The sequence below is a fragment of the Polyergus mexicanus genome, unplaced genomic scaffold, assembly GCF_030449975.1.
Source record: "Polyergus mexicanus isolate NDT 795.1 unplaced genomic scaffold, iyPolMexi1.0 SCAF_14, whole genome shotgun sequence".
Lineage (NCBI taxonomy): Eukaryota > Metazoa > Arthropoda > Insecta > Hymenoptera > Formicidae > Polyergus > Polyergus mexicanus.
The window spans coordinates 2,081,296-2,096,006 of record NW_027223334.1 but is presented as its reverse complement, the minus strand read 5'-3'; the positions used below and the strand labels follow the sequence as shown (position 1 = coordinate 2,096,006).

General features: G+C 35.9%; 1 protein-coding gene across 5 annotated transcripts in view; it reads right to left on the bottom strand.

Moving 5' to 3' along the window:
- Window positions 1-232: 232 nt before the first annotated feature.
- The window catches only part of LOC138939514 (protein bric-a-brac 1), a 378,309-nt gene continuing 363,830 nt past the window's right edge, over window positions 233-14,711 (bottom strand). For 4 of the 5 annotated variants that reach the window (XM_070307352.1, XM_070307353.1, XM_070307351.1 and 1 more), the window contains 3 exons: window positions 11,161-11,252; window positions 8,235-8,474; window positions 233-7,336 (listed from right to left, as the gene is read on the bottom strand). In XM_070307352.1, coding sequence (XP_070163453.1) covers window positions 6,813-7,336; window positions 8,235-8,474; window positions 11,161-11,252 — 856 coding nt within the window. In that variant the 3' untranslated portion in view covers window positions 233-6,812. The remainder of the gene's footprint in view (window positions 7,337-8,234; window positions 8,475-11,160; window positions 11,253-14,711) is intronic. The other variant, XM_070307356.1, reaches the window with a different exon arrangement.

Genomic DNA, 14,711 nt, shown 5'->3' with positions numbered 1-14,711 from the left:
GTTGATGGTGTAAGAAAGTAGGGAGATATTGTAAGAAGGTAATCTTGTGTCCAGAAAATTAGTAAGACGTCTGGTTACAGCAAGAAATTATTTCAAGATGCTGAAATAATTATTCGACTCTTTAGCTTCAATATTCTAGCGGATATCGCACGTTTTATTTCCGCAGTTGAATCGAGGCAATGCCTAAAGAGATGCGAAGGTTCACCAACAGAAGGGGTGACTTTTTTCTTCATTTCGAAAGGGCACCCGTTCGCGGTTCGCTCCGCGCCTCCGACGAGCAGAAGGATCGAAATAATAAAAAAGATCCGGATCTTAGGCTATACTTAAAGGGAAATTCTCAACGAGAACTCTATGAGAAATAAATATGTTACACGTTATACAGTGATAACGATGAAACCTTGCCGTACATGCTGCTCATCTTCTATTTACAGTTAAGACAAACAATCTCGTGTGTCCTTCTCATTCTCTCGGCTTCTTGAAGAGTGTAAGATGTATCAATGTGTGTTTTCATGTGTGCCTCCTTGTTACATATGCGTGTTACTCGGGCTCGTATGCGATTAAATATAACCGGGTTCTGGAAAGGTGCGCGAGAATCCTATTGCTCGACTAATGGTTCTCGCGAAATGAAAGATGCCACACCTAAGTTGTCCTTTAAATTGTGTTAACTATGGTAGAGAAACGGAAACGTGGTGTGTGTATCTTCGCGCGGTCCCGACGACGTTTTCTCGCACACATACACACACACACACACACACACACACACACACACACACACACTTGCAATTCTTATTCAAATAATTCAGCGCGTTTACATGTGTCAACCTGGTCTTTTCCACAACGAGAAAACGTCGTCCTCGTCGGCCGCGCGTCCTGCAAACTATAGTCGTAAATCGTGTGTATGGAGACTACTTATGCTCTGTTTTTATAATCGGCTGTCGCTGTTCAACCCGCTCTCTCGCTCTCTTTCTCTCTCGCAGCTTTTTTTTCCCTCTCAACCACTCGATACCGCGGCAATAACGACGATCAAAGGAAAGATTTCACGCGTGCGTGGAACGAAAGCTCTCGCCGATCGGTTTTTGCGTGCGTGTGATCCCGAAACTCCTGGACCGCCCGCATCCGATAGTCGCTGTTGAGAGAGAGACAGTTTTAGCCTTCGCTCATTTTTGAAATCTGTCATAAAATCCGATTTGAAAAAATATAATTATTTCATTATAAGCCTAACTAATCTAATTAGTGTATCTTTAAAATCCCTTTTGTATTTGCAAAACGAACGTATCGTAAAATTTAGAAAATTGAATTGTGAAATAAAATTGTAATGATCGATTGTCCAAAGAAGAAAAGAAGAGAAGGAAGAGAATCTGATTAGTGCGTCTATCGATAAACGGGATACGCGTCAGCGAGCTTAAGAAACTGGAATTGGCTCTCTAAGGTAGCTTCAAAATCACACACGTTTATCGTGTTCTTTTGGTTTCTTTTTTGTCGGCCCGATAAAAAAACTTACGAGCTATTTTGTCTTCTCGATTCTAAAGCCTTTCGGCCTTTAGTTCACCTAGCGCAAAAATCTGCTCGTAAACTTTTGTTTCATCCTCGACGACGTTCGGAAAAAAGAACCGCGGCCACTATATCTCGCTTTATGTCTCTCTCTCTCTCTCTCTCTCTCTCTCTCTCTCTCTCTCTTTCGCGCAATAAACACACCTCAGTATAATCCTACAGCATCAATATATCAATTTTTTATATATATATTTATATATATATATATATATATATAATATACTTTTTTTCTCATATATATATTCACTTTTTGTTCTATATCAATAATAGCGTATTAGATGCTTTTTTTGTTCACTTACATCTTAGGTATGTAATATAAGTATTCTTTTTTTTCATCTGTTCACAGATACATATATGTATATATCAAAAATGTGGAAACAAAAGGATCCTCTCGAAATAGCCGTTCTCCGTTTCTATCGTAAGCTGTTCCCCCCTCTCTCTCTCTCTCTCTCTCTCTGTCTTTCATCTTTTTTTCCTCTCTTATATACTCTCTCTCTCTCTCTCTCCTCATATCTAAAGTATACGTCGACTTTATTTGCTGAGAAACCAAAAAGGAAAACATCTCGAGAATATGCCATTCAGGGTATTACCTGTGTGGATTGATCCAAAACACAAATTTTGTCGGGTAGTTTGTTGCTTCGGACATTCATTCTGACATGCACACAGAGTTTGTAGACACGTTGCGTACGCGGCATAAGGGTTGCTCGCTGATGAACAGAGTAGATTTCGCTCGTCTTGAGCGAATTATCTCTCAAAATTATTGGATCGGAAGTATCGGAAAAGGATACTCTCCCTTTTCGCAAACTGTTTTTAGGAACTATCGAAAATTTTGTATCGAAGAACGGTGCGGCTACAAAATTATACAAAGGGATATACAAAGGACCGATACGATTCGGACATAAATGAAAAAATTCGAACGTTGAATTTGAAAGAGATGGAACGCTCTCTCTCTCTCTCTCTCTCTCTCTCTCTACGTTTGTAGAGTATAAATTAAATCAAGCCAAGAGTATAATTGAACATTAATATTCTCTTAATTTCAAAGGAAATAAGGACAAGACTTTTTTATACTGAGTTTTCTAGATAATATATTAGGTGTACAACTTTGCTTCCGTTGTTTTCCTATAGATGGCTTTAGCGGTAAGTAGTGGTCGAAATAAATAGATCATAGACGTCATGCGATAAACTTGGGCATCTATCAACATAACCCCATAGAAACATTAGTCGATTTGTATCTGCATCATAAAGTTATTCTCGATTGAAAATGTCAGTTTACGAGCCAAATTCTCGTCATTTGCGGGAGGTTTTAATTTTTTGCTTCAATATGAAGAAATCTGCGGCTGAGGCTCATCGAATGCTCTCAAATACTTATAGTGAAGCCGCTATTAGTGAAAGAACATGTCGTGAGTGGTTTCAACGCTTCAAGAACGGTGATTTTCACGTCGAAGCGCGGCATAGCGGTGGAAGAGGGAAGGTTTTCGAAGATGCAGAATTGGAGGCGTTACTTAATGAAGACTCGAGTCAAAGTCAAAAAGAATTGGCACGATCATTGGGAGTGACTCAACAAGCAATTTCAAAACGCCTCAAAGACATGGGAATGATTCAGAACGATAAAGCCTCGAATTTTGGAAAAAAAAACGGCGGAAGCAAAGTTATACACCTAATAAAATATATTAATTCCAAAGAAACGTGATGTTAATATCTTACGCAGCGTATCTACAAACGTAATCACGCGAATAAATGCATTCAGCAGAATTTCGAATGACTTTTTCTCGTCGCTTAGTCAAGTGGTCACGGTCTACGGGACACTTAATTTTTTTGGAAGGCACTTACTACTTTTTTTCTTTTTATACAATATTTAATTTTAAATTCTTTCGCATTCGCTCTCTCTCTCTCTCTCTCTTCCCCACGCTCTCGCGACCTCGTGTATTCTTTCTCGCTCTCGCTCTCTCTCTCTCTCTCTCTCTCTCTCTCTCTCTCTCTCTCTCTCTCTCTCTCTCTTTCTTCCTTTCTCTCTTTCGTTCTTTCTCTCTTGTCTCTTTCATTTCAATTTTTTCGCGTTTCTCTAGTAAATTTTAACTCTTCGTTCGCGTAATCTTTCTTCTTCTTCTTCTTGCCGTCGCACGTCTCGCGCGAATTTACGTTTGAACACATTATATATGCCTAAATGGTAAATAGAATATTCGCGCTTTCCGAATTTCTCGCCAAAATGAAAAACGTGGTCGATCGAAATATTGCAATGCGTATACTAAGAATAATGACGCCGTCTACGTCGCATCGCGAAACCGTCGCGTTTTCGCACAAAAATCGTTTGTATCAAGAATAAGGTGTAACATTTTTTTTCTTTTCTCTTTTTTTTTTTTTGTTCTTGCTTGACCGATGTTTCGTTTCCCCAATCGCCGATACGTGCTACGAACGCGCGATCCATTCCTCTCTATTCTCCTTCGTCCCATCTTCACCGGAAATCTTCAGGGCTGCATGAGCGTGTGGCGCGAGAATCAATTTTCTTCCTTCTGCGATTTCTTTTCTTTTCTTTTTTTTTTTTTTTTTAATCCTCTCTTTCGTAAAAGTTTCCCCAGACAAACGGATATAACACGGATGGCTCGTTTCGCCAAAAGCCTCATACGAGCAAAAGCGAAAAGCGATGATCTTTCCCTTTCACCGAAGGCCACTTCGATTTTTTTTTTTTTTGGTTTATTTTTTACACTTACATGGAGTCTCTTTCTCTCTCTTACTCTCAATCTTGCTATCATTCTCTCACACTTTTTCTCTCTCTCTTTCCCGAACTAGCGTGCCGATATTAATATCCTCGAAAAATTCCATCTCTTTTTTTTTTTGCGATAAATATATTCAGGATTAAAAACGTTCGAAAAACTATCTCGTCTAGTGATATTAATGAAACTTTCATATTAGCACCATCGAAAAACGATACTTTACGATAATCCAATTAAAAAAATTGCAGATGAACCAAATCTGGCATAGACGATCGATTATAAGATCGAATGAATTTTAATCGCGCATAATTTTGCCCGATTTTATTCGAAATTAAAACAAAAAATGCCTGCTTATTCACAAGTAGTAGTAATAGATCAAATGGAAATCCTTATATTAGCACCATTTTGAAAAGCGATACCTCGCAAGTCTAAAAGTCTTCAAATTGATCGAATTTTACTCGTGCGTAACCGTTGCTCGGTATTAAAAAATACTTCTTCGCTCCAATTGGTCGGCACGTCTCGTTCGTCGATTGTCGCGGACTCGAAATCACGCGCGACGTGTAAAATTTTGAAAAATAGCACGATCTTTTCGAAAGGAGAACGCACGCACACGAGTTCTTCTCAAGTTCATTCGTTCCTTCCGTCCGTATCTCGCTTTCATACTCGCGTACACATTCGCATTCACAGGGCCCGTGATTCAAGTTCGCACTCTCGCACCGATGCATACACTCGTGGTCGCCGAACTCACCGAAATTTCGACACGGTCTGTCGTGTCGAGCCACAGTTTCTCGTTCCCTAATCCCTAAACCTTATAATTTTTATACTTGGCATACCCCAAATATGGCAGGAAGGCAATCATTATACTTAATAACGTTATAGCGATCATCTCGGCCTTAGAGTGTGCTCGCTTTATAAGCCGTTAAATTTGTTTTCTCCGTCTCTAAATACTTTGTCTTACCTTTTTCCTTCTATCGTTCTTCCCCTCTCTTTCTCTCACTCCCAAATTTTTCTTTTTGCTCGATTTTTTTTTTTTTTTTTTTTTCCCCTTTACTTGCTTGGTAGACAAGCATAGTGAATTTTGTACATCTCCCTCGCATTATTTTATCGAGCTTAGATCAGTGACGTCGCTTACTGCCTGGCGTCAAAAGGAATAGTACTCTTGCACAAAGCGTCGTGGACAAAATTGAGATTTTCTATTTCGGAGAGATTCGTAGCAAAATTTATCGTCCGCTTACTTATGTTAAGACGTTCGACGCAGAAAAAAAAGAAAAATTTACATTATCGAAGCAATATAAAAAAAAAAACCAGATCCATTTAATATATGTATATCACATAAATCATATATATATATATATATATATATGATTTATGTTCATAGAATAATTTATAAAAATAAAAAATAATTTCGCAATATCTATAATCTATTTTTTCGCGACGTATATTAATAATAAGGAAAAAAAAAACTTACTTTTAGTTTCCTAAAATAATTTAAAGCGAATCTTTGTGTGATACCTAAGAATCATTAGGACATATCACAAACTGATCCATGACATGTTGCGTGTAAGGACTCGATAGTACAACGTAGCTCTGTTCGAGGCGGCTTACTTTCTCGTCAAGACTTGTCTCGAATAATCATTCGGCAGTAGGCGACCCCTTACGAGTTATTATACATTTGGCATTAAAAGTACAGTTATTATATATGCGTTGGTATAAATTTTCGAGTGTGTATCCTGTGTATGGCGCGCTCGTGTTTTTCTCGTGTGTGAGTGTATGTATGTTCATATATGCGCTCGTGTGTAGCGTGTGTAGGTTTTACCTTTATTACATGTACATGGTCTGTACGACACGACGATGACACGACTATCTAGATTGGAAAAAGGTGGCGGCGCGCTCGCGGGGCGCCGGCGACCCAATAGCTATAGTACGTTCGCTAGAAGAAGGTTTTACTCTCTCTTTTTCTCCGTTTTCCTCTTCCCTATCGCAAGAGAATCGATTGAGCGATTTTCGTTTAGTCTTTACGATCGCTAAATCATACTTCCTCGATATACTAAGCCAGGTGAGAAACTCTCTAAACTCGCCTATCTCGTCCACGCTGTGGTTTCTCTGTACTTCTTCTTCTTCTTCTTCTTCTTCTTTTTTTTTTTTTTTTTTTTTTTTTTTGATTGTAAGCCTCTTTCTCTCTAACATTCCTCTAACATACTCGTATGCACAATATATATCGCGCTCGCATACAATGTTCAGAGTCACGTATATGTTATTATACATATACATGTACTATAAACTCTCTCTCTTTCGCGCGCGAGGAGGCGAAGTGTCGCAAAGCCAAGAATGAGACTAAGCTCGATTCTTCGCGAGAAGTGTCAAAGTGACTCTCAGCACCTACTGATCCGCATCATCTACGGTCTCGGCCGTTAACGGCTTCGAAGAGAGAGAGGTCCTCCTGAGGGTGTCATCGACGCTCCTCGTCCTTCCTCGGCCGGCGATCCTGCAACGGTGAGACGTCGTCGTTTCCGCTCCTCGTCTCCTCCCAGCCACCGTAGCGATGGCTTACTATTCACAGCGCGAGTCCGTGAGCGGCTCGAGCTTCACCGGGATCTTGTCCTTGTCCTTGAGACCGTGGGGACTCTTCACCAGATCGGCGATGTCCTCCTGGAAGAGATTCTCCGGGCGCGGACTGACGAAGCTTCGCGCCGGCTTGTACGTCATGCCGCTCACGCCGATGCCGACTTCCACGCTGCTGGGTATATGACCCGCCGGATCCATCAACGGGCCCAACGGACTCGCCAGGGGACTCTCCATCGGGCTCTCGGGTGGGCCGCCCGAGCCCGGGCTCGCCAGACCGAGGTTCAATGGGGAATTGCCGTTGTTGCCGATACCGGCGCTATTGCCGCCGAGGCCTACGTTACTTGTATTATTGTTATTGTGGTGCTGGCTAGCTTGCATCGCTGCCTGTAAGTTTGACGACAGACTGGAGGACAAGCTTGTCGACAGATTCGTCGACAAATTGGTCGCCATCATGTCGTGTTGCTGCGAGTGCGCCGCTGCCACCATACTGCACATCTGATGTCGCAGACCTGGATGATAAAGGTAAGATTAGAATTTTGATAAGCTTAGAATTAAATAAAAATTAAATATATAATTAAATAAATAAAATTGTTTAATAATAGCAGGAAATCAATGAAAGCTTCTTTATTTCAATCAATATTTAAATCGTAATCTTTTTCGAATGAGATTTCGAATAACTCTTAGAATTAAAAGGACGATTGTTCTCATTTTTATACATCCTGCAATTTCTTGAAGGAAGTTGAGAAGCAACATAAATATGTTTATAAAGTTTTAATTGCATTCTAAATATGAAAAAAAGTGTTTAGATTTAAGAGTATGCTAGTAAAATTTATTTTATATAAAAGCGTTCTGTAAATAGGCTGAAACTTTCGGAATAAGGTTCGGTGTTCCTTACACAAAACAGCCGAATATATATCCATTCTATTTCGATTCTAAAACATCAGTTTCGAAAAAAATTACGTAGTGCATTAAATTTTTTTTTTCTTTCTTTCAGAAAAATAGATACATTTTATTAATCTTGATTTTTCTTTCTTAAATAAATATATATTTTGTTTCCGAAAATGTTTTGTTATATTAAATAAGTTATTAGTTACATATAATAAAAATTTTAATTTTTAAAATATATTATTTAAGATTTAAAAAAAAAGAAATATTTATTTGAGGATAAAAAAATTATTTATTGGAATAAAGAGAACCTGCGCTTTCGAAACAAGCATTCGAAAATTTGAAAATGTTCTTCTTTAAAAAAAAAAAAAAAATTATAATATAATAAAGATCAAAGAAAAAAATTTTTTTTATTTCACTGATTCAAATGTATAATTGCTGCTTGATTAAAATAATTAATTCCTTTGCAAGTGTTTAAATAAAAAATATTTTTGGATTTAGTACATTTTCTTTCAGTGTTACCTTGAGCGACCGCCGCGACCGCGGCCGCGGCCGCCGCACCCGGGCTGACCGCGCCTTCCGGACCATTGCAGGCCGCGTAATTCGCCAGGGTAGGGTATATCGTGGTCGGCTCCTCTTTGACGATATGGGGCGAGTGCCCGTCGCGGAATACCACCGCGCGAATCACACCGCGGATGTGCTCGTCCGGCCAGACGCCCAGCAGAATCCTCTGCGGTCTTCCTCTTCCCTTCGGACGCAAATCTACAGACGGAAGGGAAACAGGATTGTAGAAAGAGGATGAGAAGAATATACATTTCACTGCAAATCGGTTTATTTAGAAAATAGCGGTATGTCGATAATTGAGTGACAAGCGTTCGAAAGACTTTGAATTGAACGAAAAGGATGGGAAATCGCCGTATAAAGAATTCTTCGATTTTATCAGTGAATGAATTACGTTATTACGCAAAAAAAAATCTTCCATCAAACAGAGATACGAATTTTAGAATGAAAATAATAAAATTGTAAAGAAAAGTTTTATACATTTATGTGATTGTGTCAATTATATATCAATATTAGGTGTACAACTTTGCTTCCGTCGTTTTCCTATAGATGGCTCTAGCGGTAAGTAGTGGTCGAAATAAATAGATCATAGACGTCATGCGATAAACTTGGGCATCTGTCAACATAACCCCATAGAAACATTAGTCGATTTGTGTCTGCGTCATAAAGTTATTCTCGATTGAAAATGTCAGTTTGCGAGCCAAATTCTCGTCATTTGCGGGAGGTTTTAATTTTCTGCTTCAATATGAAGAAATCTGCGGCTGAGGTTCATCGAATGCTCTCAAATACTTATGGTGAAGCCGCTATTAGTGAAAGAACGTGTCGTGAGTGGTTTCAACGCTTCAAGAACGGTGATTTTCACGTCGAAGACCGGCATAGCGGTGGAAGAGAGAAGGTTTTCGAAGATGCAGAATTGGAGACATTACTTAATGAAGACTCGAGTCAAAGTCAAAAAGAATTGGCACGATCATTGGGAGTGACTCAACAAGCAATAACCAGTTTTTTACAATAAAGCCTCGAATTTCGGAAAAAAAAACGGCGGAAGCAAAGTTGTACACTTAATAATTAATAAATTTTATTATAATTTATAACCATGGAATCGGATAATATTACGGAATGTAATATGCTAATAAAGCGATAGATGCGTAACTAAGCCATTGAATGTTAGCTTGGCCGATGTAACTGCGCGATGTAATTACGACTTTTACGAGCGTAACTGAGTCCTTGGATTATTCTTCTCCTGATCGGCCGTCGCTTATTAACTATTTACAATTGGCTACACCATCGCGGCCCATTAAACGAGTCCTTCGCGCTGTTAACTAGGGTCCTGAGAAAGCCTTAAGGGCGACGATCGGACGTTAAACAAGAAACGAACGGCGCTGTGGAATTTTAGGCCCATATTCGTATATTCCATATTACAGGCTTACGATAATATTATATTTACAATAAATTAAACGATAAAACAAAATATATAAAATCCTTTTGTATATCTTAAGGATGTTTTGGGTGTACAATAGTTCGATTGCGAAAAGCTGTCGAAATTTAAAAAAAAAAAAAAAAGATATTTTTTACGTTTATATATTGTTTGGAAGATCAAATAAATAGGTCTGGATTATAAAAAGAATTAAAATATCACGAAATAATATAGTTTTTAACATCTTCATAAATAAAATAGCTGTAATTAATATCTTTTTTTTTTTTTTTTTTTTTTTAATTTAAACAGAAACTTTTGATCGCGAATATCCCCTGAAACTGCAAGAAACAAAAAAGGAAAAAGAAACGAGCAATTTATAGATTTGAAGATTTTGGGTTACTGTATTTTGTTACGATCTTTAAACGAGTAACTTTTATAAGTGAGTGTAACTTAAGTTTTCAACAGATGTTTATTGAAGTTTCGTTAATAGATGTGAAAATTATGTTTTCGCTGGCAATGCTTTTTTTCTTCTCAAATTTGTCAACAAGTGCTACAATACGCGATTTCCCATAAGAATCGATGACAAATTTTAAATTTAATTAATTTCCAAAGCGTTAAGAGAATTGTGCTCAGATTTTGGATAGATATTAAGAAGAGATAGTAGAATAATCTGCGAAATTTTCATGCTTTTGTCACGTCAATGTTTTGACATATGACACATACATCCTCAAGAGAGATCCTCACTTGAATCATCTGCGACAATTTTATTTTCCCGACGAATCATAAAAAATTTGAAATAGATCTTCATTCTAGGCGTTAATTATCTGTTATAATTGAATATCTAGTGTACCATAAGCATTAAATCTAGGTCTCTTATCGTTGAGAAATATATCATATATTTTAACTAGAGATGTAAAAAGACCGGTTTTTTTCCTAATAATAATAAAAAAAAAACTATTGAAAGAAACAAAAAAAAAATTTTTTTTTCATTATTTTTTAAATATAATTTTTTTTTCGTTAACATAAAAAAATTAAAGTTTTTATATTTTTAATTTATTTTATTTCGTATAATTTTCAATTGGATGTATAAAAAAGTTTTTTATCTAATTGAAAATTATCCAAATTATAAATATCATTTTAACCGCAAAAATCTTATTAATCTATTAAAATTGTTTTCAAAAATATATAAAAAGTAAGAGAACTGGTTTTTCAATTTATAAGATGCTTACATTCGTGAAATAGCCAATTGGAATGCGAGCTAGATCTAAAATAATAATGATTAATTCAAATCTATAGTCTAAAAAAGTTAAGAATAATGAAAAATCCAATTTACAGTGATCAAAAATTAAAAATATTAAATTCCTGAAAAAAAAAAAAAAAAAAAAAAATTTTTTTTTTTTTTCTATTTACATCTCTAGGGATAAACAAAGAGCAGAGGCGTTCTCTCCGAGGATACTGAAAATGGCAACTAACACTCACCGGCCCCGCCGTCGGCGCTAGGACCCAGCATGTTGTGCACTCGATTCGCGTACAGGACGAACGTCGGATAGGGGATGTCGTATTTTCTGAAAGGGGAAAAAGAAAGAGGACCGTGTATTAATATTTATGGCTTTGTGCCCCAATCCACTGCTATTATTTCCCGCTCGCTTTTTTGCATTATTTTTCTAAATTTATTATCATACATCACCTTATCTAATTGTATTTTAATATTATTTTATGTTTTTATTCCATCACATTACAATTAATTTTCATTTATATTAATTTTATTATACCGATGATATAAAAGATTCAACAACACGTATTTGAATGCATGGCGATGGGAATTATGCAATCTCTCGAAATTACGTAACCGTCGCGTGGGAGAGATGCAAGCGGTGACATGGTGCGTTTAACAAAATAATACTCCTCGCAAGAAGTGATGAAACTCACTCACAATCAGCTGTCTTATATATTCTTCATTACGCAATATATTAATATTATTTTTTTTTTTTTTGTTTAATCATAAAAGTTGCAATATATTAACAAAGAGCTAATGATACTCTACGAGTTCTGAAAAATCAAAAATTTCTACTCGCGAATCGAGTAGAAATTTCTACGTAAGATGGCACAGTCGCGAATTTACAATGGGGAGCATTAGACGATCGTCGAGTCGATTATCATAAAAATTATCGCTCGCGAACTCGAATAAAGTTTAGCTTTACTGAGTCGTTTTGTACGCGAATTAAAAGAAATCCCTTTAACGGCGAGTCGTAGACGACGCTGTTGCGCGATACAGACTTTACGACGCCTGCGCGCAAATGATTTTAAAGGCGGCTGCTTCCTGAACGGCAGATCGGAACGATTATTCAGCATGATTCGGGCACGGCGATAAGATATGCCTGACGCAGTAATTTCCAAGAATTTTTCATTGCGTAATAACTCGGCACCTATTGTATACGAGCCGCATCATAAGACATTTATATAACAATTTTAACTATTTACATCGGTTTACATCGCGTGAGTCAGGCGCGCGCGTTGGAGGAAACAATGCCGCGGAATAAACTCGCACAAATTATTTATCTATCGCGTGTTATTTATTAACGCTGCGAAGAACATGCTACCTGGCCACGAGGCGAACTCTTGGCGGGGGGGGGGGGGGGGGAATGGCAATTTTTTTTTAAATATAATTTTTTAATTTTTATATTAACATATTTCATCACTCGATATTAATATTAAATGTCGCGCACCGAAGTTTTATGCAACTGCGCCGAGTTTATTATTAATTTTATTATTGGTTCCATGGTGTATATATACACACACGTATACGATGGATACTGTGTGCATCGTGTACAGAAAATGATTGCAACTAAATTAATTATTTTTGCAATATATACGAGCGCGCGCGTTGGAGGCATTTCAATAATTTTTTAAATTAACGCGTATTTTGTATCAGTCGGTGTATTAATATATGTAATATTGCTGAAAAAAAGTGCTATTAAATGAGATGAATAATTTTTACGAAACGCGTTGAAAATGTTTCAAGATTTTTAAGTTTTCAATACGATGAAGTATCGATTAGTATCCTCCCCTCGCTCGGAGGTCCCTCCCCTAATATTTTCGAACGAACGATTCCTCGCAGCCGATTCTCCCTCAACAAATTTGAAAAAGCATTCATAGCGTTCTATTATACAATAGTTTATTAGTGAGATTGAAGAGAAAACGTTTGAATAAATTGAAATACTAAATACACATTAGGGTTGCACAAGATACGAAGATTAGTCAAGACAAGATTTTTAATTAGTTATCAAGACGATATCAAGATTGATCAATATTGTCAAGATTTAAAAAAAAAAAACTAAAATATGTGTATTTATATGTAAATTAAATGAAAAAAAATTACTATATATTATAGAAATTTAAAAAAAATTATTTAATAAATAAAAATATTTATATTAATAAAAATTATTAATACACAGAAATAATTAATACTGTAAACAAAATAGGCGATATAAAATTTTCCACAGTTACTTAGCTCATTAATAATATTATATATAGTGTTTTGGGAACTAAACGAATGATATAAATAGTACAGAGTATCTACTCCTTGGAAAAATCTAGGAAACCTGGAATTCTAAGGGATTTTGTTTTTACCTTGAAAAATCAGAGAATTCTCATAGAATTTTATTCGAACTTATAGGAAAGTTTTTTAAAAATTCTCTCTTTGATTATTTTGTTCTTATATTGCAAGCATTGGCAATCTGATTGATCAATGATTGTAACTCATACAGCACCGCAAGATTGCAACAACATTGCAGCAACATTTTTCTGCAAGATTGCAACATTGCAGAAACATTGCGGAATGTTGCTGCAACGTTGTTATGATATTGCAGCAACAGTAAAATGTCCGCCTACAGAAATATTGCAATATAATATTGTAGCAACATAGCAATATAATATATATGCAATAATAGTTTTATGTATATTTATCGACATAATATCCTTAACATATGAAAAAAATAATAAGAAATTAGGCCTATAAGAGTCAGGATCTAGCGTGTATACAGATTTTCTGTATTATAATAATAACGAAATTATAAAATGTAAATTTTTCAGTACACATTCGACTTACTTCAGTGACAGAGAATATCTAAGAGAAATAAGAAAAAAACTCAATTTGCAATTGTGTAAATTCACAATTTCTTTGTATCCGAAATATTCAGATATCCGGATGCAAAAAGATTGTGGTGAATTTACGCATACAACGAGTTTTTTCACATCTCTCTTGTCTTTATATAATCTCAAAATTTATTTATTAAAATCTGAAGTATCTTTTGCAAATATTAGAAAATTATTATCAAATTTCCGATTTTATATAAGAATGGAAACTATTAAAAGAATTCTTAGTCCAATGTCTGAGCCCCTGTATTGGGGTCATATCATACGACTTAAATTAACAAAAATAGTTATTATATCTTTTTAATCTTACTAACCGCTCTTTGTAAATTTTATACAATCATCATGACTAAAAATTAAATGCGGAATAGATAGCGCAACATGCGCCGCATAATGGTAAACGAATGAACTAGCGATTATTGAATACTTTTTTTGTAATATTTTCGGAATGTTGCTGTAACATTGCTAAAGTTATATTGTAAAATAATGGGTTTGCAATATTTCTGCAACATTAAACTGCAATATGCAATATTGCAATGTTGCAGCAATGTTGTTGCAAGCTTCAGTGCTGTATGGGAAATTATATGTTTCAAATATATTATAAATATATATATCTCTCTCTTTGATTATATGTTCATTGTCATAGCAAAAAATACTGGATACACAATACCGAGTATACGTTTTTTATCGTAATTCTTACAATTAATGATCGAAAATGAAAATATTATGCAAATGACGAATGCTTATCTTAGAAAAAGTCATTCAGTTCTTTTCAATATATTTTTAAATTTAATATTTAAAATTTAAATGGTTTATTTGTCCTTCGTATGAGTGAAAAAGATTAGAAAACGCACAGAAAAAAAAAATTTATT